Raw genomic sequence first — 25,502 nt, forward strand, 5'->3', positions numbered from 1 at the left:
CCAATGATGCCCCTCCACATAATATGATCCCTAATGATGCCCCTCCACACAGTATGACCCCTAATGATGCCCCTCCACACAGTATGACCCCTAATGATGCCCATCCACATAATATGAACCCTAATGATGCCCCTTCACATAATATGACCCCTAATGATGCCCATCCACATAATATGACCCCTAATGATGCCCCTCCACATAATATGACCCCTAATGATGCCCCTTCACATAATATGACCCCTAATGATGCCCATACACATAATATGACCCCTAATGATGCCCCTCCACATAATATAACCCCTAATGATGCCCCTTCACATATGACCCCTAATGGTGCCCCTCCACATAATATGACCCCTAATGATGCCCCTTCACATAATATGACCCCTAATGATGCCCCTTCACATAATATGACCCCTAATGATGCCCCTCCACATAATATGACCCCTAATGATGCCCCTTCACATAATATGACCCCTAATAGTGCCCCCCACATAATATGACCCCTAATGATGCCCCTCCACACAGTATGACCCCTAATGATGCCCCTCCACATAATATGACCCCTAATGGTGCCCCTCCACATAATATGACCCCTAATGATGCCCCTCCACACAGTATGACCCCTAATGATGCCCTTTCACATAATATGACCCCTAATGATGCCCCTTTACATAATATGATCCCTAATGATGCCCCTTCACACAGTATGACCCCTAATGATGCCCCTCCATACAGTATGACCACTAATGATGCCCGTCCACATAACATGATCCCTAATGATGCCCCTTCACATATGATCCCTAATGATGCCCCTCCACACAGTATGACCCCTAATGATGCCCTTTCACATAATATGACCCCTAATGATGCCCGTCCACATAATATGACCCCTAATGATGCCCCTCCACACAGTATGACCCCTAATGATGCCCTTTCACATAATATGACCCCTAATGATGCCCCTTTACATAATATGATCCCTAATGATGCCCCTTCACACAGTATGACCCCTAATGATGCCCCTCCATACAGTATGACCACTAATGATGCCCGTCCACATAACATGATCCCTAATGATGCCCCTTCACATATGATCCCTAATGATGCCCCTCCACACAGTATGACCCCTAATGATGCCCCTCCACATAATATGACCCCTAATGATGCCCCTCCACACTGTATGACCCCTAATGATGCCCGTCCACACAGTATGACCCCTAATGATGCCCCTCCACACAGTATGACCCCTAGTGATGCCCCTCCACACAGTATGACCCCTAGTGATGCCCCTCCACATAATATGACCCCTAATGATACCCCTCCATAGAGTATAACCCCAATGATTCCAATAAAGCTGATACCAGAAAGCAACATTTTTCTGTTTGCTGAGGCCCCGCCCCTTCTGGTCATATGGGTATGACCTCACCACAGGTCCTGGTAGTGAAAAGTTAAATCAATTGTATAATACCTATGCTAATTCTAACAGGGGAGGGGATAACTATGAATATCCCCAAGATATTATCTGATCCTCAGCTGCTGTCACTCAAGCAGCTGATGATTTTATAAACTTTACTTTCTTGGATTTCAAAACCTATACATCCGAGCTGACCACTACAGGTATGTATAGACTCAGCCTGATAGTGCCAGTATAGCACTGACTTTAGGTTATATGCGAAAATCCTGGTGATTGGTTCCCTTTAATGCTCAGCACATGTTACACTGGGGGAAATGTGTCAAACCTTGTGCATGGAAAATGTGGAGCAGAGGTTCACGGCAACCACCCAAATAACTCTGCTCCATTTTCCAAAAATCATCAAACAAACAAGACCCAAATTCTATTTGGCTGTTATGAGAAGTGCCCCCCCCTTTTAACATTTTGCAATAGTTTAATAGTCATGTATATTTGTCATGTAGCATTGAGATAAAGATGCAGAAAAGCCAAATTTGTCTCATTTTAGGGCTCAAAGGAAAAATAAAAACACAATTAGATTTACAAACTAAATGCTAAATGGTGCAGAGTAGCGCCATCCACAGGAAAAACATTTCCTAATTATCTACAGAGGGCATGTTCATACGATCCGGAGCAGAAACCCAAAGATCGGATTCCTTTAGTAGTTTTATAGTTGATAAGGCTGAGAAAAAAAAAGATTCCGGCTCATTAAGTCCAATCTAATCTTAACGCTTACTTTCCAACATTCCTGGAACGTCCGAGAGGCTCCAAAATAAGGGGGAGACGGGAGACCTCCCAAAATCTGGGAAGAGTCGGAAAATCCGCCCGGCCCTGACAAAAACACCCACATTTCCATAAGGTCCACAAAATCCAGCTCCACAGACTTCAAGCTTCTTTATTCTTAAAGTTCATATGAACAGTAAACAGTAACACACACTGCGAGTGGAAGAAAAGCGATTCCGTCAGCTAAATAGGAAAGGGTTCTTTACAGTTAGAGCGGTCAGACTGTGGAATACCCTACCACAAGAGGTAGTAATGGCAGATACTGTAACAGCTTTTAGGGCTGGATGATTTCCTCAGTACACACAACATTGTTGGTTATAAATGACTTCGTGACCAAATGTATAATTGGTGGAGGAAGGTTGAACTAGATGGACCTAGGGCTTTTTTCAACCTAAGTCACAATGTAACTATGTAACAGCTTGTGGCGTACCTCCGATTGTTATTCATCTACATGGCTGACACCATCCAACACTGCCTCCCCTGCTGCGCTGTGCTACGGTGGCCTTCACTTCTCCCATACTCCTCGCCCTGGCAATAGACAAGGTGGAGGAGTGGGCCTCCTTCTTTCTAACAACTGCAGCTTTAATCCAATCCCACCCTTACCCTCCCTTGTCCTGCCTTCCTTTGAAGTGCACTCTGTCCGCATCTATTCTCCTTCCAACCTCCAAGTGGCCATCATATACAGACCCCCAGGCCCTACCACTTCCTTTATCGACCAGTTCTCTGCCTGGCTTCTACACTTTCTCTCTGCTGACATTCCCACTATTATCATGGGTGACTTCAACATCCCCACTGACACCCGCCAGTCAGCAGCCTCCAAACTACTCTCCCTTGCTTCATCTTTTGGTCTATCTCAGTGGTCCACCTCTGCCACCCATAAAGATGGACACACATTAGACCTTATCTTCACCCGTCTCTGCTCTCTATCTAACCTCACTACCTCCCCTCTCCCCTTATCTGACCACCATCTATTGACCTTCACTGCCCTGTCCTCCTCACCTTCCCCTCCTGTCCAGCACGTATCACACCCTCGCAGAAACCTCGCACACGTCAACATACATACCCTTTCTGACTCTATCCTACCACTGTCCTCCATATCTTCAGTGCACGACACAAACAGTGCCACCACTTTCTACAACGCCACTCTCACATCAGCTATTGATTCAGTTGCTCCTCTTGTGCATGGCAGAGTGACACAAATCAATAGACAACCCTGGCACAACAGCCTCACTAAAAAACTACGGCAAGTGTCTAGGGCTGCAGAGCGGCGCTGGAAGAAAACGCACTCCCAGGAAGACTTCACCACATTCAAAAATGCAATTCACACATTTCGCTTGGCCCTTACCTCGGCTAAACAGGAATACTTCAGAAACCTCATATCCTCTTTAACACACAACCCCAAACAGCTCTTCAATACTTTCAACTCCCTCCTTCGCCCACCACTGCCCCCTCCAACCTCCCTCATTTCCGCAGAAGAATTTGCCACATATTTCAAAGAAAAGATCGACCAAACCAGACAAGTCTTTTCTGCTCAACCACCACAACCCCTTCATATAACAGACCACTGCTCCTCCCCCATAAACTTCCTCTCCACTATCACCGAAGAAGAGCTTGCACATCTTCTCTCAAAAGCGCACCTCACCACCTGCGCACGTGATCCCATCCCAACCCACCTCCTCCCCAACCTCACCACTATCCTAATTCCAGCCTTAACCCATCTCTTCAACCTATCTTTATCAACTGGTACCTTCCCTTCTGCCTTTAAACATGCAACAGTCACACCCATCCTAAAGAAACCTTCCCTCGACCCAACCTCTGCTGCCAGCTATCGCCCCATATCGCTACTCCCATTTGCCTCAAAACTCCTGGAACAGCACGTCCATGCTGAACTTTCCTCCCACCTCTCCTCTAACTCTCACTTTGACAACCTACAGTCCGGCTTCCGTCCACATCATTCCACTGAAACTGCCCTGACAAAAATCACAAATGACTTACTTACTGCCAAAGCTAACAACCACTTCTCTATACTCCTACTTCTAGACCTATCCTCAGCTTTTGACACTGTTGACCACTCCCTCCTACTACAGATCCTCTCTTCCCTTGGTGTCAGAGACCTCGCCCTCTCTTGGATCTCTTCATACCTCTCCAACCGCACTTTTACTGTCTCCCACTCCCACACAACCTCTTCATCCCGTCCTCTCTCTGTTGGTGTCCCTCAAGGCTCTGTCCTGGGACCATTACTTTTTTCTATCTATACATTTGGCCTGGGACAACTCATAAAGTCCCATGGCTTCCAGTACCACCTATATGCCGATGACACTCAGATCTACCTCTCTGGTCCAGATGTCACTTCTCTGCTGTCCAGAATCCCAGAGTGCCTATCTGCTATATCTTCCTTCTTCTCCTCTCGCTTCCTAAAGCTCAATGTGGCCAAAACTGAGCTGATCATCTTTCCTCCATCTCCCCTACACTCTCTACCTGAACTATCTATTACAATAAATAACATCACGCTCTCCCCAGCATCCAAAGTTCGGTGCCTCGGAGTGACCTTTGACTCTGCCTTGTCCTTCATACCACACATTCAATCCCTCACCACCTCCTGTCGTCTTCAACTCAAAAATATTTCCAGAATCCGTCCCTTCATCAATTCTCAATCTACAAAAATGCTAGTGCATGCTCTCATAATCTCCCGCCTCGACTACTGCAACATCCTCCTATGTGGTCTCCCTGCTAACACGCTCGCCCCTCTCCAGTCCATCCTTAATGCTGCTGCCCGACTGATCCACCTCTCGCCTCACTACCACCCCGCTTCTCCTCTCTGCATGTCCCTTCACTGGCTCCCAATCTTCCATCGTATCCAATTCAAACTACTAATACTGACTTACAAAGCCATCCACAAATTGTCTCCTCCATATATCTCTGAACTAATCTCTCGCTACACTCCAAAACGTAATCTCCGGTCCTCCCAAGATCTCCTTCTATCCTCCTCTCTCATTCGCTCCTCATGCAACCGTCTCCAAGACTTCTCCCGAACATCCCCAGTCTTCTGGAACTCACTGCCTCAACACGTCAGATTATCTACTACACTTGCAAACTTCAAACGGAACCTAAAGACTCATCTGTTCAGAAATGCCTATAACCTTGAATGACCTCACTGCCCCACCACCGTGCGGAGCTGCCGCCCCACCACCGTGCGGAGCTGCCGCCCCACCACCGTGCGGAGCTGCCGCCCCACCACCGTGCGGAGCTGCCGCCCCACCTACACCCCACCTATTGTCTCCTCCCCATAATCCTATAGAATGTAAGCCCGCAAGGGCAGGGCCCTCTTCCCTCTGTACTAGTCTGTCTACTGTAACTTGTACATGTATTTTGTATGTAACCCCCTTCTCATGTACAGCACCATGGAATCAATGGTGCTCTATAAATAAATAATAATAATAATCTACATATGTCAGCGCTGATGTCACGTTGACAGCGCTGCAGCTAATCACTGGGCTCAGTGGCCCTGCCCAAGTTGATGGCAAGAGCTTCTCAGCTCACTGATTGGCTGCAGTGCTGTCAATGTGATATCAGCGCTGCAGACAATAACAGACACCAGGAGGAGCAGTGGAGTATGAATGCTGGACCTGGGAAGGGTGAGTAAAGCACAATTAGGGTTTTTTTTTATAACAAGCTGCAGCCGGAAAAGAGGGGTTTTCCCAAACTAGGAAACACCTTTAACCCTATGTATTTGGCAGCAGAGACTTCCGGCATTGGTGGACTGGGCATTCCTTACCTCGCACTGCTCCAGTGTTGCTTCGGGCTGCTGTTTTCGTGAGTCCAGGTCTTTGTTCAGCTCCTCTGTGAAATTCCGCAAATCCACCTCCAGCTGCTCCTGTCAGACAATGAGAAGTAGATATATGTAGAGGTCTATGGACACCTGCCATGAATTTCTCAGTATTTGGGTTCCCGGCTTTGGTGGAGGAATCTCCTCACTAAAAATACTGATCATTGGGTGACCTGCTGGTCAGACCTGCAGGGATCAAACTGGGAACTGTGGGAGAATCCAGCAGCAGGTGTTCACTTTCCCTGCAGCACCTCCGCAGGAGAAGTCAGGCATTACACCATTCCTATTGTCCTATTGGAACAATGCTATGCATGGACATGTTGGGTGTCACCATCCCTCTGTGCGGAACATCTCTCAGACTAGAAGATGCTGTGTTGCGACTTGAGACCTGGCAGTGACATGATTCCTCTGTGCAGAGCATCTTGCCTTTGGAGATGCTCTGTTGCACTTTCCTGAGTTACTGAGCTAGCAGTGTTTGACAGCGCAGGATTCCATGTTGGTGCTTATCTCTCAGCTGTCCCATCTTCCTGGTAATTGCTCAGGCTTTTTTACTGAGCATGCTCATCCAGGACATAGCCAGTTGTATTTTCTGATTCTGTAGTTGTGCTGTTGGTTTGTGTCTCTGTTCTGATCTTTGTTCTCTGACCCCGGAATGTTATTTCACTCCTCCCTGTTCCTGTTATGATCTCCTGCCTTTTGATCTTGGACCGTCACCTGACCACGTCTCTGTTTGTCTCTGAACCTATTATGTGCTCTCCTGGATGTCTGACCCTCGGATGGTGACCTGACTACGCCTCTGTTTACTCCTTGTGATCCTACGTGTCCTCCTTGGCTTTCCTGACTACTCTTCCATCCATATTATCCGTAAGTAGTGACTGCATCACACTGGGTCCTCCAGAGCGAGAGATACTCTTTGCAGCCACTCTGTACTCTGGTTAGTGAACTAAGGAGAATATGTGGATACAAAGGATAGGTTTATGTTACTTAATAATAAATAAGGGATATCCTGTTTTGGAAAGGAGAGGAGGTTAAAGGGATTGTCCAGTGGATTGTCCAGTGAAAACACGTTATCACCTATCTGCTGGTGTTAAAGGTTGCATATTCTGCGGATTAATGGCAATCCCAGTGGTCGGACCCCCACCAATCAATGTTATCCCCTGACAGCCCCTTTATATCTGGGCTTAGAATATGGTGCTGATATTTCTATGCTAACATTATATAGCTAGATAAAATCATTTTAGATGACCAAATAGAAGTGTTTAAGGGGTATTCCCATCTCCAAGATCTTATCATAATAATAATAATAATAATAATAATAATAATAATATAAGCGAATACCTTCAATTAGAAATATAATATAGTTCTCCTGATATAGCCATATCTCTTACCTCATGTGCAGGGCATTGCAGTAGCTTAGGTATCCATGGTTACGACCACAACCAACGAATTGTCACTGTATGAGTGGATGTAACCATGGATACCTAACTACTGCAATGCCCTGCACAAGAGATAAGAGTTATGGCTATATCACAAGAACTATACTAGGTGTAATAATATTAGCAAATACATCCAATTAGAAATGTACTATAAGTCTCCTGATATAGCTATATCTCTTACGTTACGTCATGTCTCTTACGTTACGTTATCTAATCTTGTGCAGGGCATGACAGTAGCTTAGGAATCCATGGTTATGAACACAAGTATGAGTGGATGTAACCATGGATACCTAAGCTGGCATAATGCCCTGCACATGAGGTACGAGAAATAGCTATAAAAGGAGATCTATACTAGGTGTAGTAATAATAATAATAATATTAGCAAATACCTCCAATTAGAAATGTAGTATAGTTCTCCTGATATAGCCATATCTCTTACCTCATGTGCAGGGCATTACAGCTTAGGTATCCATGGTTACATCCACTCAGTTAGTTAGTTGGTCATGGTCGTAACCATGGATTCCTAAGCTACTGCAATACCATGTACATGACGTAAGAAACATGGCTATATCAGGAGAACTATACTACATTTCTAATTGGAGGTATGTTCAGATATTATTATTACACCTAGTATAGTTCTTCTGATTAAAAACATCTCTTCCCTCATGTGCAGGGCATTGCAGTATCTTAGGTATCCATGCTTACGTCCACTCATATTCTGACAGCTAGTCAGTTAGTTGGTTGGTCGTGGTCGTAATCATGGATTCCTAAGCTACTGCAATGCCCTGCACATGAAGTAAGAAACATGGCTTTATTAGGAGAACTATACTACATTTCTACTACATTTGTAGATATTTGCTAATATTATTATTATTACACCTACTACATATTTGGATAGGATCTTGGAGAGGAGAATACCCCTTTTAAGGGCTAAATCCACTGATTTGAGCAGAATCGTTCCTCTATCTAATGTGTGTGCGGCCTCCTGACTCTTCCCTGACTGATTATGTTGGATGAGATATGGATAGGGGAGTTTGAAGTCAATCGTTGAATCACATCTTTTGGTGGGAAAATGAGCCATAGCCGAATGATTCTGGCATCGACTCTCATACAAAACACAAGCACACTTGTGTAATCCGAGCGTTCCCGTGAAAAGGGGAGTCTAATACGCATGGACTTATTAAAACAAGATTTACTTACTAAGACCTTAGAGGTGGATCTTCTGGATTCCTTGAAGGTGGGACTTAAGACGGGTGGGCCGGAGGAGGGACTTGCCGATGAAGGAGATTTAGACTTTTGCTGCAGACTTTGAAGTGAGGTTGTTTCCTTATTATTTTGTGAAGCCCGGGATGAATAATCAGGAATAAATTGGCGTCGGCCGGGTTCTGATGTTCTTTGCTTGTCGTTGGACAATACTTGGTGGGACTGTTGGGTGTTATAGTTCTGTGACGAGTGGGTGGGGTTGGAGATATCGATAAATTGTGACACTTTGGAGGAGTAGTGTGGAGACGTCTGCGATGGCCGGCGAGACGATGAATGCGGCAATGTAGCAGCTCGGAATTGTGAGGAACCTGGAGAAGTTTCTGCTCTTAGGGTGCTGCTCCCCATGTTCGGTGATTCCCTAATGTTGGATCTTACTGTTATATGTAAATGTGAAGCCTCTTGACCCCTTCTATTGAGTCGATCCTCCAGCTCAGGCTGCCCATTACTTTCTTCTGTTCTAAACCTAGGACCAGAAAGTAAAAATATTAACAAAAATGGAGGAATTTCCTTCAAATAAATGATGGCTATAATTATTTGTATGGCTTGAAACTTTCTATGTAATAGAAAATTCCCTCACGATTGAAGAGTTTATAAGATGTGACCTCCTTAGAACAGGACTTCTCAGAAGTGTTACTAAGGGCATTGGTGTAGCCCCAGGCCCCTGAGCAGATACAAGGGTCTCTGAGACTCATACTTGGAACCAGTGGCGTAACTAGAGTTGGATGGGCCCCGGTGCAAAGTTTAGACCTGGGCCCCCCCTCCACATACACAGACACTTGGGGTAAGGCATACCTCCCAACTTTTAAAGAAGGAAAAGAAGGACAAAGTTTGCGGCGCGCTACGCGCGCCGCGGCAAATTTTTAGGCCACGCCCCCTAACCACACCCATTTCACAGTCACGCCCATATCCACTCCCCATCCACACCCATTCAGCATGGACACGCAGGCAGCCGGCGGGCCTCCAGCATGGACACGCAGGCAGCCGGCGGGCCTCCAGCATGGACACGCAGGCAGCCGGCGGGCCTCCAGCATGGACACGCAGGCAGCCGGCGGGCCTCCAGCATGGACACGCAGGCAGCCGGCGGGCCTCCAGCATGGACACGCAGGCAGCCGGCGGGCCTCCAGCATGGACACGCAGGCAGCCGGCGGGCCTCCAGCATGGACACGCAGGCAGCCGGCGGGCCTCCAGCATGGACACGCAGGCAGCCGGCGGGCCTCCAGCATGGACACGCAGGCAGCCGGCGGGCCTCCAGCATGGACACGCAGGCAGCCGGCGGGCCTCCAGCATGGACACGCAGGCAGCCGGCGGGCCTCCAGCATGGACACGCAGGCAGCCGGCGGGCCTCCAGCATGGACACGCAGGCAGCCGGCGGGCCTCCAGCATGGACACGCAGGCAGCCGGCGGGCCTCCAGCATGGACACGCAGGCAGCCGGCGGGCCTCCAGCATGGACACGCAGGCAGCCGGCGGGCCTCCAGCATGGACACGCAGGCAGCCGGCGGGCCTCCAGCATGGACACGCAGGCAGCCGGCGGGCCTCCAGCATGGACACGCAGGCAGCCGGCGGGCCTCCAGCATGGACACGCAGGCAGCCGGCGGGCCTCCAGCATGGACACGCAGGCAGCCGGCGGGCCTCCAGCATGGACACGCAGGCAGCCGGCGGGCCTCCAGCATGGACACGCAGGCAGCCGGCGGGCCTCCAGCATGGACACGCAGGCAGCCGGCGGGCCTCCAGCATGGACACGCAGGCAGCCGGCGGGCCTCCAGCATGGACACGCAGGCAGCCGGCGGGCCTCCAGCATGGACACGCAAGCAGCCGGCGGGCCTCCAGCATGGACACGCAGGCAGCCGGCGGGCCTCCAGCATGGACACGCAGGCAGCCGGCGGGCCTCCAGCATGGAAACGCAGGGAGCCACAGTGAGGCGGCCGGTCGCCCACACAGTGAGGTGGCCGGTCGCCTTCACAGACAGGTGGCAGGGGGGCGCCCGCACAGACAGGCGGCAGGGGGGCGCCCGCACAGACAGGCGGCAGGGGGGCGCCCGCACAGACAGGCGGCCGGGGGGCGCCCGCACAGACAGGCGGCTGGGGGGCGCCCGCACAGACAGGCGGCCGGGGGGCGCCCGCACAGACAGGCGGCCGGCCGACCGCACAGACAGGCGGCCGGCCGACCGCACAGAGAGGCTCCGGCCGGGGGTGAGGGGGGGGGAGGGAGGGAAATCAGCGCTGGGGAGATTTTACTGTACCAGCAGCAGCACAGGCAGCGCTCCTCTCTGTTATGCCACGTCTACTGGGACAGTAGGAGGGAAAAGCAGGGAGGCGGAGAGAGAGTGGGTGGGCGGAGCCCGGGAGCCGGCCGTCCCGATCGTGGCAACGGGACAAACAACGTAAAGCGTGAAAGTCCCGCTGTATCCGGGACGGTTGGGAGGTATGGGGTAAGGGATAATGACACTGACACTCGGGGTACAGGATAATGACGCTGACACTTGGCTCTCACCCACAGCACCCTGAAATCCCTCTATCAGCACCCAGCTTTCCTATGTTCTGATATTTATCTTGTCCTCAGCACCCAGCTTTCCCATATCAGAGCATGAGAAAGCTGGGTGCTGAGAGATGTATATCAGAACATGGGAAAGCTGGGTGCTGAGAGATGTATATCAGAACATGGGAAAGCTGGGTGCTGAGAGATGTATATCAGAGCATGAGAAAGCTGGGTGCTGAGAGATGTATATCAGAACATGGGAAAGCTGGGTGCTGAGAGATGTATAGCAGAGCATGGGAAAGCTGGGTGCTGAGAGATGTATATCAGAACATGGGAAAGCTGGGTGCTGAGAGATGTATAGCAGAGCATGGGAAAGTTGGCTGCTGAGGGAAAGAGCCTTTTTCCCTCAGCACAAAACATTTCCATCCCATACTTGTATCTTTGTCCCCCCTGTATAAAGTTCTCAAAATACTATAACAGCCCCCACATAGCCTTCCAAATAATTGTATAAAGGGTCTCACATAACCCTTCATATATTAGAATGCAGATACATAGCCCTCCATATATTATAATGCACCCCCATAATCCTCCATGTATAAAGTAGCCCTTCAATTATAATGCATTTCCCATAGTTCTCCATGTATTAAAATTCACCCCATAGTTCTCCATATATTATACTGCACCACACAGTCCTCCATGTTTTATAATGCACTTCCATAGTCCATGTATAAGGTAGCCTCCATAGTCCTCCATATATTATAATGCAGCCCCCATAGTCCTATATGTATTATAACACAACCCCATAAAACTTCAGATGGTATTATGCAGCCCCATACTCCTCCATGTATAATTCACCCCTATATTCCATGTATAAGGTGTCCCTTCATTTTGTATTATACAGCCCCCCCCCCGACCTCCATTTTAATGCAGCCCTATAGACCTCCAGTATAATGCAGCCTCATAGACCTCTATGTATATTACACCTCTATATTCAATGTATAAGGTGTCCTTCATGTTTATTATGCAGCCTCACCAGGCCTCCATATATAATAATGCAGCCAACCTCTCCAGGCCTCCATGTATAATATAGCAGCCAGCCTCCCAGGCCTCCATGTATAATATAGCAGCCAGCCTCCCCAGGCCTCCATGTATAATAATGCAGCCAGCCTCCCCAGGCCTCCATGTATAATAATGCAGCCAGCCTCCCCAGACCTCCATGTATAATAATGCAGCCAGCCTCCCCAGGCCTCCATGTATAATAATGCAGCCAGCCTCCCCAGGCCTCCATGTATAATAATGCAGCCAGCCTCCCCAGGGCTCATGTATAATAATGCTGCCAGCCTCCCCAGGCCTCCATCTATAATAATGCTGCCAGCCTCCCCAGGCCTCCATGTACAGTATAATGCAGTCTCCCCAGGCCTCCATGTACAGTATCATGCAGCCTCCCCACCCCAGGCCTCCATGTACAGTATCATGCAGCCTCCCCACCCCAGGCCTCCATGTACAGTATCATGCAGCCTCCCCAACCCAGGCCTCCATCATGGAGGCCTGGGTTGGGGAGGCTGCATGATACTGTACATGGAGGCCTGGGGTGGGGAGGCTGCATGATACTGTACATGGAGGCCTGGGGTGGGGAGGCTGCATGATACTGTACATGGAGGCCTGGGGTGGGGAGGCTGCATGATACTGTACATGGAGGCCTGGGGTGGGGAGGCTGCATGATACTGTACATGGAGGCTCCATGTACAGTATCATGCAGCCTCCCCACCCCAGGCCTCCATGTACAGTATCATACAGCCTCCCCACCCCAGGCCTCCATGTACAGTATCATGCAGCCTCCCCACCCCAGGCCTCTGACCACCGTGTACTCACTTTATATATATATATAAAAAAAAAAAAAACAAGTACTCACCGATCTTCTCCTTCCACTGCTGCTCTGTCCTGACGTCTCCTTGTTCCACTGCTGCTGTACTCCCTGCTCTCCTCCTTCCACTGCTGCTCGTCCTCCTCTCTCTCCCGGTGCTCCGGTCGGCGTCCTCCCTCCCTGCGCTCTGTGCACTCAGCACAGCAGTCGCACAGGAGTGACGTCACCGCGCAGGCACAGGGGGAGTATGATGATGCAGAGCGGCGCCGGCCGCTCTATGGTTCATTATTACTGTGCGCGGTGACGGGGGAGGGGGGCCCCGGTGCCGCCGCTGACATCGGGCAGGAGGGCCCGGTGTCGGGGGCGGCAGCGGGTCATATAGTGGGCGCGTGCACTGTGACAGATCAGCGCAGCTTCTCTCTCACTGAGAGGAGCTGGCTGCTGATCTGTCGGGTCCCCGCGGGCCCCAAACTGCCCGGGCCCGGTCGCGATGGCGACCGCTGCGACCGCGGTCGTTACGCCCCTGCTTGGAACCAATACTTTAAATGGCTCATGGTAGGTGGAGATCCTATTATATATTTTGCGCTGGATCCCAGGAACTTCAAGTTATACTTTTTACCATCTTTAAAAGGTTAAACCCAAACTTCCAGGTTGTGACCTCCTGGAATGAAGCGCAGGAAGGAACCCACAACCCTCCGCAGCCACCCTCACAGTCAACGAGCGAGATCTCACTAACTTAGCGCTGCTCTACAATCCAAACGGTAACATCATTAGAGCGGTTAATAAGTACACGGAAGCGCTCGCGTAGTGCAGAGCCAAATCTCGCTCATTCACGGTGAGTGGCTGCGGATGGTTGTGAACTCTTACTTTACATGCTCGGCTCGCACAATCTAGAAGATGGAGCTTGACTTCTGCTAAAAAGTGGGCGACATTAGGAACCCTTCTGAACACTTTTGTTACTACATGATATTTAGAAAAATCATCAAATCGGGGTTAACACACTCCTTTAGGTAAATCCAGATTGGTGATAGGTCCTCTTTAACCCCTTCAGCCCCGGGGCACTTTCCGTTTTTGCGTTTTTGTTTTTTGCTCCCCTTCTTCCGAGAGCCGTAACTTTTTTATTTTTCCGTCAATCTTGCCATATGAGGGCTTGTTTTTTGCGGGACAAGTTGTACTTTTAAATGAAACCATAAGTTTTACCATATGGTGTACTGGAAAGCAGCAAAAAAATTCCAAGTGTGGAAAAATTGCAAAAAAAGTGTGATGGCAGAATAGTTTTTGGGATGTTTTATTCACGGTGTTCACTATATGGTAAAACTGATGTGTAGGTATGATGCCTGAGGTCGGTGCGAGTTTGTAGACACCAAACATGTATAGATTTACTTGTATCTAAGGGGTTAAAAAAAATTCACAAGTTTGTCCAATAAAAGTGGCGCACGTTTTGCGCCATTTTACGAAACACGTAGCGTTCTTATTTTTTGGGATCTATGGCTCAGTGATGGCTTATTTTTTGCGTCTCGAGCTGATGTTTCTAATGGTAGCATTTTTGCGCAGATGCTACGTTTTGATCGCCTGTTATTGCATTTTGCGTAAAACTTGTGGCGACCAAAAAACGTAATTTTGGCGTTTGGAATTTTTTTGCCACTACGCCGTTTACCAATCAGATTAATTGATTTTATATTTTGATAGATCGGGCATTTCTGAATGCGGCGATACCAAATATGTGTATATTTATTTATTTTTTAACCCTTTAATTTTCAATGGGGGGAAAGGGGGGTGATTTGAACTTTTAGGGGTTTTTTTTAAATTTTTTAAAACTTTTTTTTACTTTTTTTATTTTATTTTACTAGTCCCCCTAGGGGGCTATAGCGATCAGCAATCCGATCGCTGATCGCTATCTGCTGATCACAGCTATACCGCTGTAAACAGCAGAAATAGTCACTTTCTTTTTTCCTCTGCTCCGTGCCGAGGAAGAATGAAAGTGAAACTTCATAGCAGCAGGCGTCATCACATGACCCTGTGCTACGATGGCAACCACCGAACGTCACGTGATCACTCACGTGACGTCCGGAGGGGGCGGCAGTAAGTAAAAAACATGGCCGCGCGCATATAGATCTCGCTGCCAGACTTTGGCAGCGAGATCTAAGGGGTTAATGTTCCGGGTGGAATGCGATTCCACTCGGAACATGTAGGCACACATGTCAGCTGTTGAAAACATCTGATATGTGTGCCGATCCACGCTGCCTGCCCGCGGCAGGGGGCGGGGCTTACCGGGACACGATCCATGACGGAAAGATCCGTCCATGGTCGTGAAGGGGTTAATGTAAAAGAATTGATTCATCAAAAGAATTTATCACCTATGCACAGTAGACTATGTGAGCAAGGATGGTTGACCTTAGGGAGATCAACATCCACCACCGCGGAGACACCATCACGTGTTTCTCAACGCAGTGATTCTAGAGCAATGCCCCCTGGGAAATATTCAAAGCAAGAAGGCCTGCGGAGACACCATCACGTGTTTCTCAACGCTGGCAGGAAACTAGCCAGGTCTTTCACCGGGAAGGAACAACCACGGGAAGGGCAGTCTCCAGTCAAGAAGACCACCTATACCAAACATGGTATCCATCCACAGACAGCCGTTTCGGGGTATTTGCCCCTCATCAGTGTGGAGTAGGAATCTGGCTAGTGGGAGCATTGCCTAGTAAAAGACTATGTGAGCAAGGATGGTTGACCTTAGGGAGATCAACATCCACCACCGCGGAGACACCATCACGTGTTTCTCAACGCAGTGATTCTAGAGCAATGCCCCCTGGGAAATATTCAAAGCAAGAAGGCCTGCGGAGACACCATCACGTGTTTCTCAACGCTGGCAGGAAACTAGCCAGGTCTTTCACCGGGAAGGAACAACCACGGGAAGGGCAGTCTCCAGTCAAGAAGACCACCTATACCAAACATGGTATCCATCCACAGACAGCCGTTTCGGGGTATTTGCCCCTCATCAGTGTGGAGTAGGAATCTGGCTAGTGGGAGCATTGCCTAGTAAAAGACTATGTGAGCAAGGATGGTTGACCTTAGGGAGATCAACATCCACCACCGCGGAGACACCATCACGTGTTTCTCAACGCAGTGATTCTAGAGCAATGCCCCCTGGGAAATATTCAAAGCAAGAAGGCCTGCGGAGACACCATCACGTGTTTCTCAACGCTGGCAGGAAACTAGCCAGGTCTTTCACCGGGAAGGAACAACCACGGGAAGGGCAGTCTCCAGTCAAGAAGACCACCTATACCAAACATGGTATCCATCCACAGACAGCCGTTTCGGGGTATTTGCCCCTCATCAGTGTGGAGTAGGAATCTGGCTAGTGGGAGCATTGCCTAGTAAAAGACTATGTGAGCAAGGATGGTTGACCTTAGGGAGATCAACATCCACCACCGCGGAGACACCATCACGTGTTTCTCAACGCAGTGATTCTAGAGCAATGCCCCCTGGGAAATATTCAAAGCAAGAAGGCCTGCGGAGACACCATCACGTGTTTCTCAACGCTGGCAGGAAACTAGCCAGGTCTTTCACCGGGAAGGAACAACCACGGGAAGGGCAGTCTCCAGTCAAGAAGACCACCTATACCAAACATGGTATCCATCCACAGACAGCCGTTTCGGGGTATTTGCCCCTCATCAGTGTGGAGTAGGAATCTGGCTAGTGGGAGCATTGCCTAGTAAAAGACTATGTGAGCAAGGATGGTTGACCTTAGGGAGATCAACATCCACCACCGCGGAGACACCATCACGTGTTTCTCAACGCAGTGATTCTAGAGCAATGCCCCCTGGGAAATATTCAAAGCAAGAAGGCCTGCGGAGACACCATCACGTGTTTCTCAACGCTGGCAGGAAACTAGCCAGGTCTTTCACCGGGAAGGAACAACCACGGGAAGGGCAGTCTCCAGTCAAGAAGACCACCTATACCAAACATGGTATCCATCCACAGACAGCCGTTTCGGGGTATTTGCCCCTCATCAGTGTGGAGTAGGAATCTGGCTAGTGGGAGCATTGCCTAGTAAAAGACTATGTGAGCAAGGATGGTTGACCTTAGGGAGATCAACATCCACCACCGCGGAGACACCATCACGTGTTTCTCAACGCAGTGATTCTAGAGCAATGCCCCCTGGGAAATATTCAAAGCAAGAAGGCCTGCGGAGACACCATCACGTGTTTCTCAACGCTGGCAGGAAACTAGCCAGGTCTTTCACCGGGAAGGAACAACCACGGGAAGGGCAGTCTCCAGTCAAGAAGACCACCTATACCAAACATGGTATCCATCCACAGACAGCCGTTTCGGGGTATTTGCCCCTCATCAGTGTGGAGTAGGAATCTGGCTAGTGGGAGCATTGCCTAGTAAAAGACTATGTGAGCAAGGATGGTTGACCTTAGGGAGATCAACATCCACCACCGCGGAGACACCATCACGTGTTTCTCAACGCAGTGATTCTAGAGCAATGCCCCCTGGGAAATATTCAAAGCAAGAAGGCCTGCGGAGACACCATCACGTGTTTCTCAACGCTGGCAGGAAACTAGCCAGGTCTTTCACCGGGAAGGAACAACCACGGGAAGGGCAGTCTCCAGTCAAGAAGACCACCTATACCAAACATGGTATCCATCCACAGACAGCCGTTTCGGGGTATTTGCCCCTCATCAGTGTGGAGTAGGAATCTGGCTAGTGGGAGCATTGCCTAGTAAAAGACTATGTGAGCAAGGATGGTTGACCTTAGGGAGATCAACATCCACCACCGCGGAGACACCATCACGTGTTTCTCAACGCAGTGATTCTAGAGCAATGCCCCCTGGGAAATATTCAAAGCAAGAAGGCCTGCGGAGACACCATCACGTGTTTCTCAACGCTGGCAGGAAACTAGCCAGGTCTTTCACCGGGAAGGAACAACCACGGGAAGGGCAGTCTCCAGTCAAGAAGACCACCTATACCAAACATGGTATCCATCCACAGACAGCCGTTTCGGGGTATTTGCCCCTCATCAGTGTGGAGTAGGAATCTGGCTAGTGGGAGCATTGCCTAGTAAAAGACTATGTGAGCAAGGATGGTTGACCTTAGGGAGATCAACATCCACCACCGCGGAGACACCATCACGTGTTTCTCAACGCAGTGATTCTAGAGCAATGCCCCCTGGGAAATATTCAAAGCAAGAAGGCCTGCGGAGACACCATCACGTGTTTCTCAACGCTGGCAGGAAACTAGCCAGGTCTTTCACCGGGAAGGAACAACCACGGGAAGGGCAGTCTCCAGTCAAGAAGACCACCTATACCAAACATGGTATCCATCCACAGACAGCCGTTTCGGGGTATTTGCCCCTCATCAGTGTGGAGTAGGAATCTGGCTAGTGGGAGCATTGCCTAGTAAAAGACTATGTGAGCAAGGATGGTTGACCTTAGGGAGATCAACATCCACCACCGCGGAGACACCATCACGTGTTTCTCAACGCAGTGATTCTAGAGCAATGCCCCCTGGGAAATATTCAAAGCAAGAAGGCCTGCGGAGACACCATCACGTGTTTCTCAACGCTGGCAGGAAACTAGCCAGGTCTTTCACCGGGAAGGAACAACCACGGGAAGGGCAGTCTCCAGTCAAGAAGACCACCTATACCAAACATGGTATCCATCCACAGACAGCCGTTTCGGGGTATTTGCCCCTCATCAGTGTGGAGTAGGAATCTGGCTAGTGGGGGCAATGCCTAGTAAAAGACTACTTAAGCAAGCATTGTTGACCTTAGGGAGATCAACATATCCACTGCGGAGACACCATCACGTGTTTCTCAACGCAGTGATTCTAGAGCAATGCCCCCTGGGAAGTATGCAAATAAGAAAGCCGCGGAGACACCATCACGTGTTTCTCAACGCTGCCAGGAAACTAGCCAGGTCTTTCACCGGGAAGGAACAACCATGGGAAGGGCAGTCTCCAGTCAAGGAGACCACCTATACCAAACATGGTATCCATCCACAGACAGCCGTTTCGGGGTATTTGCCCCTCATCAGTGTGGAGTAGGAATCTGGCTAGTGGGGGCAATGCCTAGTAAAAGACTACTTAAGCAAGCATTGTTGACCTTAGGGAGATCAACATATCCACTGCGGAGACACCATCACGTGTTTCTCAACGCAGAGAGATATATATACTGTACAAAAATGTAAATGCAACATTTTTGGTTTTGCTCCCATTTTAAACCGTGAAACTGCACATTTTAGAGTGGCCTTTTATTGTGGCCAGCCTAAGGCGCACCTGTGCAATACTCATGCTGTCTAAGCGGCATCTTGATATGCCACACCTGTGAGGTGGATGGATTGTCTCAGCAAAGGAGAAGCACTCAGTAAAGGCTGCTTTACTCGTGCGATCGCATTTGCGATCGCACCCGCCCCCATCGTTTGTGCGGCACGGGCAATTTCTTGCCCGTGTCGCACAAAGTCGTAAACCCCCGTCACACGCACTTACCTTCCAAACGACCTCGCTGGGGGCAGCGAACATCCACTTCCTGAAGGGGGAGGGACGTTCGTCGTCACTGCGACGTCACACAGCGGCCGGCCAATAGAAGCGGAGGTGAGGAGATGAGCGGGACGTAACATCCCGCCCACCTCCTTCCTTCCGCATTGCCGGCGGGACGCAGGTAATCTGCAGTTCATCGTTCCCGGGGTGTCACACGGAGCGATGTGTGCTGTCTCGGGAACAATGAACAACCGGATGTTCGATTTTTTGAAAATGAGCGACGTGTCAACGATGAACGAGAAGGTGAGTTTTTCTGCTCGTTCACCGTCGCACGTAGCTGTCACACGCTACAATATCACTAACGATGCCGGATGTGCGTCACTTACGACGTGACCCTGCCGACATCTCGTTAGATATATCGTAGCGTGTAAAGCCCGCTTATCATAAATTTACACAAATTTGTGAACAATATTTGAGATAAAACAGATATATATATCTATATATATATAATTGCCTTATTCTGTCTGTCTGTCTGTCTGTCTTGCTCCAAAATTGTGTCCTTACGGTGACACAAAGCTGATTGGCCGCTGGGCTCGCCATGGCCCCGCCCCCGCACGGATTGGCCGCTCGCCCAGGCTCCGCCCCCACACGGATTGGCCGGCCGCTCGCCCAGGCTCCGCCCCCCACACGGATTGGCCTCTCGCCCCGGCACCCTCGGCCACGCCCCGCCCCCCTCACGTAATGCACGCTCGCTCTGGCTCCGCCCCCTGCACGCATTCCCCGAACCGACACGGAGCCACGACTCCCAGGTGAGTACTGTACCCCCGGGAGCCCACATCAGCGTACGCCGCCAACCCAGCCGACACATACCCTCGCATTGCTGGGGTTGCCGCCGTATGCTGGTGTGGCTCCCGTGCGAGCGGGGGACGGGATACGCTGGTAACCATGGTAGCATAGTTACCAGCGCATCAAGGTCCTGCAGCGGCGGAACATACACACACACACGCACACACACACACATCAGATCACACTCACACACACCTCACACACACATCACATCGCATCCACACACTCACAACATCCTGGGATATCGCTTGCTTCTCGGCGGCGATACTGTGCAGTGACCTTACAGGACCTGCCGGAGGATCACATGGCCAGAAGCATGTGGTATCTCCGGATGTTGTGAGTGTGAGCGTGTATGTGCAATATCGTCAGTGTGTGTGTGAGTGTATGCGATCGGGTGTGTGTGAGTGTATGCGATCGGGTGTGTGTGAGTGTATGCGATCGGGTGTGTGTGAGTGTGTTCTGATGTGTGTGTGTGTGTGTGTGAGTGTATGCGATCGGATCTGTGAGTGTCGGCCGAGGAGCACGGCGTGCTGGGGGAGGCTGGGAGGAGAGAGGCTGATCCTGGGGAAGGCTGGGAGGGGGAGGCTGATGCTGGGGGAGGCTGATGCTGGGGGAGGCTGATGCTGGGGGAGGCTGGGAGGGTGTAGGCTGATGCTGGGGGAGGCTGAGAGGAGAGAGGCTGATGCTGGGGAAGGCTGGGAGGGGGAGGCTGATGCTGGGGGAGGCTGATGCTGCGGTAGGCTGATGCTGGGGGAGGCTGGGAGGGTGTAGGCTGATGCTGGGGGAGGCTGAGAGGAGAGAGGCTGATGCTGGGAGGAGAGAGGCTGATGCTGGGGGAGGCTGGAAGGGGGAGGCTGATGCTGGGGGAGGCTGGGAGGAGGGAGGCTGGGAGTAGAGAGGCTGATGCTGGAGGAGGCTGGGAGGAGAGAGGCTGATGCTGGGGGAGGCTGGGAGGAGAGAGGCTGATGCTGGAGGAGGCTGGGAGGAGAGAGGCTGATGCTGGGGGAGGCTGGGAGGAGAGAGGCTGATGCTGGGGGTGGCTGGGAGGCGAGAGGCTGATGCTGGGGGAAGCTGGGAGGGGGAGGCTGATGCTGGGGCAGGCTGATGCTGGGGGAGGCTGGGAGGAGGGAGGCTGGGAGGGGGGAGGCTGAGAGAAGAGAGGCTGATGCTGGGGGAGGCTGAGGCTGGGAGGAGAGAGGCTGATGCTGGGGACAGAGAGGCTGATGCTGGGGACAGAGAGGCTGATGCTGGGGACAGAGAGGCTGATGCTGGGAGGAGAGAGGCTGATGCTGGGAGGAGAGAGGCTGATGCTGGGAGGAGAGAGGCTGATGCTGGGGGCAGAGAGGTTGATGCTGGTGCAGCATGGGGGATGGAGCACGATGGGGGGTGCGCAGCATGGGGGATGGAGCACGATGGGGGGTGCGCAGCATGGCGGATGGACCACGTTTGGGAGTGCGCAGCATGGCGGATGGAGCACGTTTGGAAGTGTGCAGCATGGCGGATGGAGCACGTTTGGGAGTGCGCAGCATGGCGGATGGAGCACGTTTGGAAGTGCGCAGCATGGCGGATGGAGCACGTTTGGGAGTGCGCAGCATGGCGGATGGAGCACGTTTGGGAATGCGCAGCATGGGGGATGCAGCACGATGGGGAGTGCGCAGTATGGCGGATGGAGCACGTTTGGGAGTGCGCAGCATGGCGGATGGAGCACGTTTGGGAGTGCGCAGCATGGCGGATGGACTACGTTTGGGAGTGCGCAGCATGGCGGATGGAGCACGTTTGGGAGTGCGCAGCATGGCGGATGGAGCACGTTTGGGAGTGCGCAGCATGGCGGATGGAGCACGTTTGGGAGTGCGCAGCATGGCGGATGGAGCACGTTTGGGAGTGCGCAGCATGGCGGATGGAGCACGTTTGGGAGTGCGCAGCATGGCGGATGGACCACGTTTGGGAGTGCGCAGCATGGCGGATGGAGCACGTTTGGGAGTGCGCAGCATGGCGGATGGTGCACGTTTGGGAGTGCGCAGCATGGCGGATGGACTACGTTTGGGAGTGCGCAGCATGGCGGATGGAGCACGTTTGGGAGTGCGCAGCATGGGAGATGGAGCACGATGGGGAATGCGCAGCATAGGGGATGGAGCACGATGGGGAATGCGCAGCATAAGGGATGGAGCATGATGGGGAGTGCGCAGCATGGCGGATGGAGCACGTTTGGGAGTGCGCAGCATGGCGGATGGAGCACGTTTTGGAGTGCGCAGCATGGCGGATGGACCACGTTTGGGAGTGCGCAGCATGGCGGATGGAGCACATTTGGGAGTGCGCAGCATGGGAGATGGAGCACGATGGGGAATGCGCAGCATAGGGGATGGAGCACGATGGGGAGTGCGCAGCATGGGGGATGGAGCACGATGGGGAGTGCGCAGCATGGGGGATGGAGCACGATGGGGGGTGCGCAGCATGGGGGAGGGAGCACGATGGGGGGTGCACACCTCCCCCCAGCACACACACACACACACAACACACCACACACACACTGGGAACCACAAACACCGCCCTACACAGACACCCACACACACAGACAACGCTGCACACACACAACACCCAACACACAAACACCGCGGCATACATAAATATACGCACATACCGCACAACACACACATTGCACAAAACATACCTCCCCCCAAAACACACCACACACACACAAACCGCGCAACACACACAACGCTACAGACACACAGCGCTCCACAAACAACGCAACACACGCAACACACATACAACAACGCTCTCACCCCCCGCCACACCCAGACAACACCCAGAACATGTACAGCACCCTACACAAACACTTGGTAACTACACACAACATCATCTATATATATATATATATATATATATATATCTAACAAAAATCATACATTAACTACACAATACGTAAATTCTAGAATACCCGATGCGTAGAATCGGGCCACCTTCTAGTATATATATCTCTGTAAGGCGTAACAACTGTATGAATGGCTGGTTAGTGGGCTTGTGTGAACATCACGCTTATGGCTAATACAGTGCCTTGCAAACGTATTCGGCCCCCTTGAGTTTTTCAACTTTTTCCCACATTTGAGGCTTCAAGCATAAAGATAAAAATGTTAATGTTATGATGAAGAATTAACAACAAGTGGGACACAATTGTGAATTGAACTAAATTTATTGCTTATTTTAAACTTTTGTAAAAAATAATAAACTGAAAATTGGGGCGTGCAATATTATTCATCCCCTTTACTTTCAGTGCAGCAAACTCACTCCAGAAGTTCATTGAGGATCTCTGAATGATCCAATGTTGTCCTAAATGACTGATGATGATAAATATAAGCCCCTGTGTGTAATCAAGTCTCCGTATAAATGCACCTGCTCTGTGATAGTCTCCGTGTTCTGTTTAAAGAGCAGATAGCATCATGAAGAGCAATGAACACAACAGGCAGGTCCGTGATACTGTTGTGGAGAAGTTTAAAGCCGAATTTGGTTACAAAAAGATTTCCAAAACTTTAAACATCCCAAGAAGCACTGTGCAAGTGATCATATTGAAATGGAAAGAGAATCATACCACTGCAAATCTACCAAGACCCGGCCGTCCATCCAAACTTTCATCTCAAACAAGGAGAAGACTGATCAGAGATGCAGCCAAGAGGCCCATGATCCCTCTGGATGAACTGCAGAGATCTACAGCTGAGGTGGGAGAGTCTGTCCATAGGACAACAATCAGTCATACACTGCACAAATCTGGCCTTTATGGAGGAGTGGCAAGAAGAAAGCCATTTCTCAAAGATATCCATAAAAAGTGTCGTTTACAGTTTGCAACAGGCCACCTGGGAGACACCAAACATGTGGAAGAAGGTGCTCTGGTCAGATGAAACCAACATCAAACTTTTTGGGCACAATGGCAAACCATATGTTTGGCGTAAAAGCAACACAACTCATCACCCTGAACACACCATCCCCACTGTCAAACATGGTGGTGGCAGCATCATGGTTTGGGCCTGATTTTCTTCCACAGGGACAGGGAAGATGGTTAAAATTGATGGGAAGATGGATGTAGCCAAATACAGGACAATTCTTGAAGAAAACCTGTTGGAGTCTGCAAAAGACCTGAGACTAGGACGGAGATTTGTCTTCCAACAAGACAATGATCCAAAACATAAAGCAAAATCAACAATGGAATGGTTCACAAATAAACGTATCCAGGTGTTAGAATGGCCAAGTCACAGTCCAGACCTGAACCCAATTGAGAATCTGTGGAAAGAGCTGAAAACTGCTGTTCACAAACGCCTCCATCCAACCTCACTCAGCTCCAGCTGTTTACAAAGGAAGAATGGGCAAGAATTTCAGCCTCTCGATGTGCAAAACTGATAGACACATACCCCAAGCGACTGCAGCTGTAATCGCAGCAAAAGGTGGCGCTACAAAGTATTAACTTAAAGGGGCCGAATAATATTGCACGCCCCAATTTTCAGTTTATTATTTTTTTTATAAATAAATGTTTGCACACATTGGATAGCAATCATACATTGACCACCTAACCTGTGGTGATAGGAAAACCCCTTTATATTCTTTTCTTAGTTTGTTTTTGTTTTTTTAGAATTATAGGAGATCATTTTATTTTGGTTAACCTTTACAATGTGGGTTCTGTCAATTATTAATTATTATTTATTATTATAGCGCTATTTGTTCCATGGCACTTTGCAAGTGAAAAGGGGTATACATAAAAAACAAGTACAATAATCATGAACAATACAAGGCACAGTCTGGTACAAGATGAGAGAGGACCCGCGAGGGTTCACAGTCTACAGGGGATGGGTGAAGATACAGTAGGGGAGGGTAGAGATGGTTGTGCGGTGGTATAGAGGACTGAGGGTTACTGCAGGTTGTAGGCTTGTCGGAAGAGGTGGGTCTTCAGGTTTCCACGAAAGGTGAGAGTCTGATATGTTGGGGTAGAGTGTTCAAGAGTATGGGGGAGGCGCGGGAGAAATCTTGTATGCGATTGAGGGAAGAGGAGATAAGAGAGGAGTAGAGAAGGAGATTGTTACGGGGGG

At 50.3% G+C, this 25,502-nt stretch overlaps 1 protein-coding gene across 15 annotated transcripts in view; it reads right to left on the reverse strand.

The window, feature by feature from the left end:
• The window catches only part of SORBS3 (sorbin and SH3 domain containing 3), an 84,508-nt gene that overhangs the window by 48,472 nt on the left and 10,534 nt on the right, over positions 1-25,502 (reverse strand). For all 15 annotated transcript variants that reach the window (XR_012753078.1, XM_075346430.1, XM_075346429.1 and 12 more), the window contains exons 6-7: positions 8,699-9,224; positions 6,012-6,110 (exon numbers count right to left, since the gene is read on the reverse strand). Coding sequence is in view for 14 of the 15 variants with exons in the window: in XM_075346430.1 (XP_075202545.1) it covers positions 6,012-6,110; positions 8,699-9,224 (625 nt within the window). In the remaining variant the exon portion in view is untranslated. The remainder of the gene's footprint in view (positions 1-6,011; positions 6,111-8,698; positions 9,225-25,502) is intronic.

This window comes from Anomaloglossus baeobatrachus, chromosome 4 (genome assembly GCF_048569485.1).
Source record: "Anomaloglossus baeobatrachus isolate aAnoBae1 chromosome 4, aAnoBae1.hap1, whole genome shotgun sequence".
In the NCBI taxonomy this organism is placed as follows: domain Eukaryota; kingdom Metazoa; phylum Chordata; class Amphibia; order Anura; family Aromobatidae; genus Anomaloglossus; species Anomaloglossus baeobatrachus.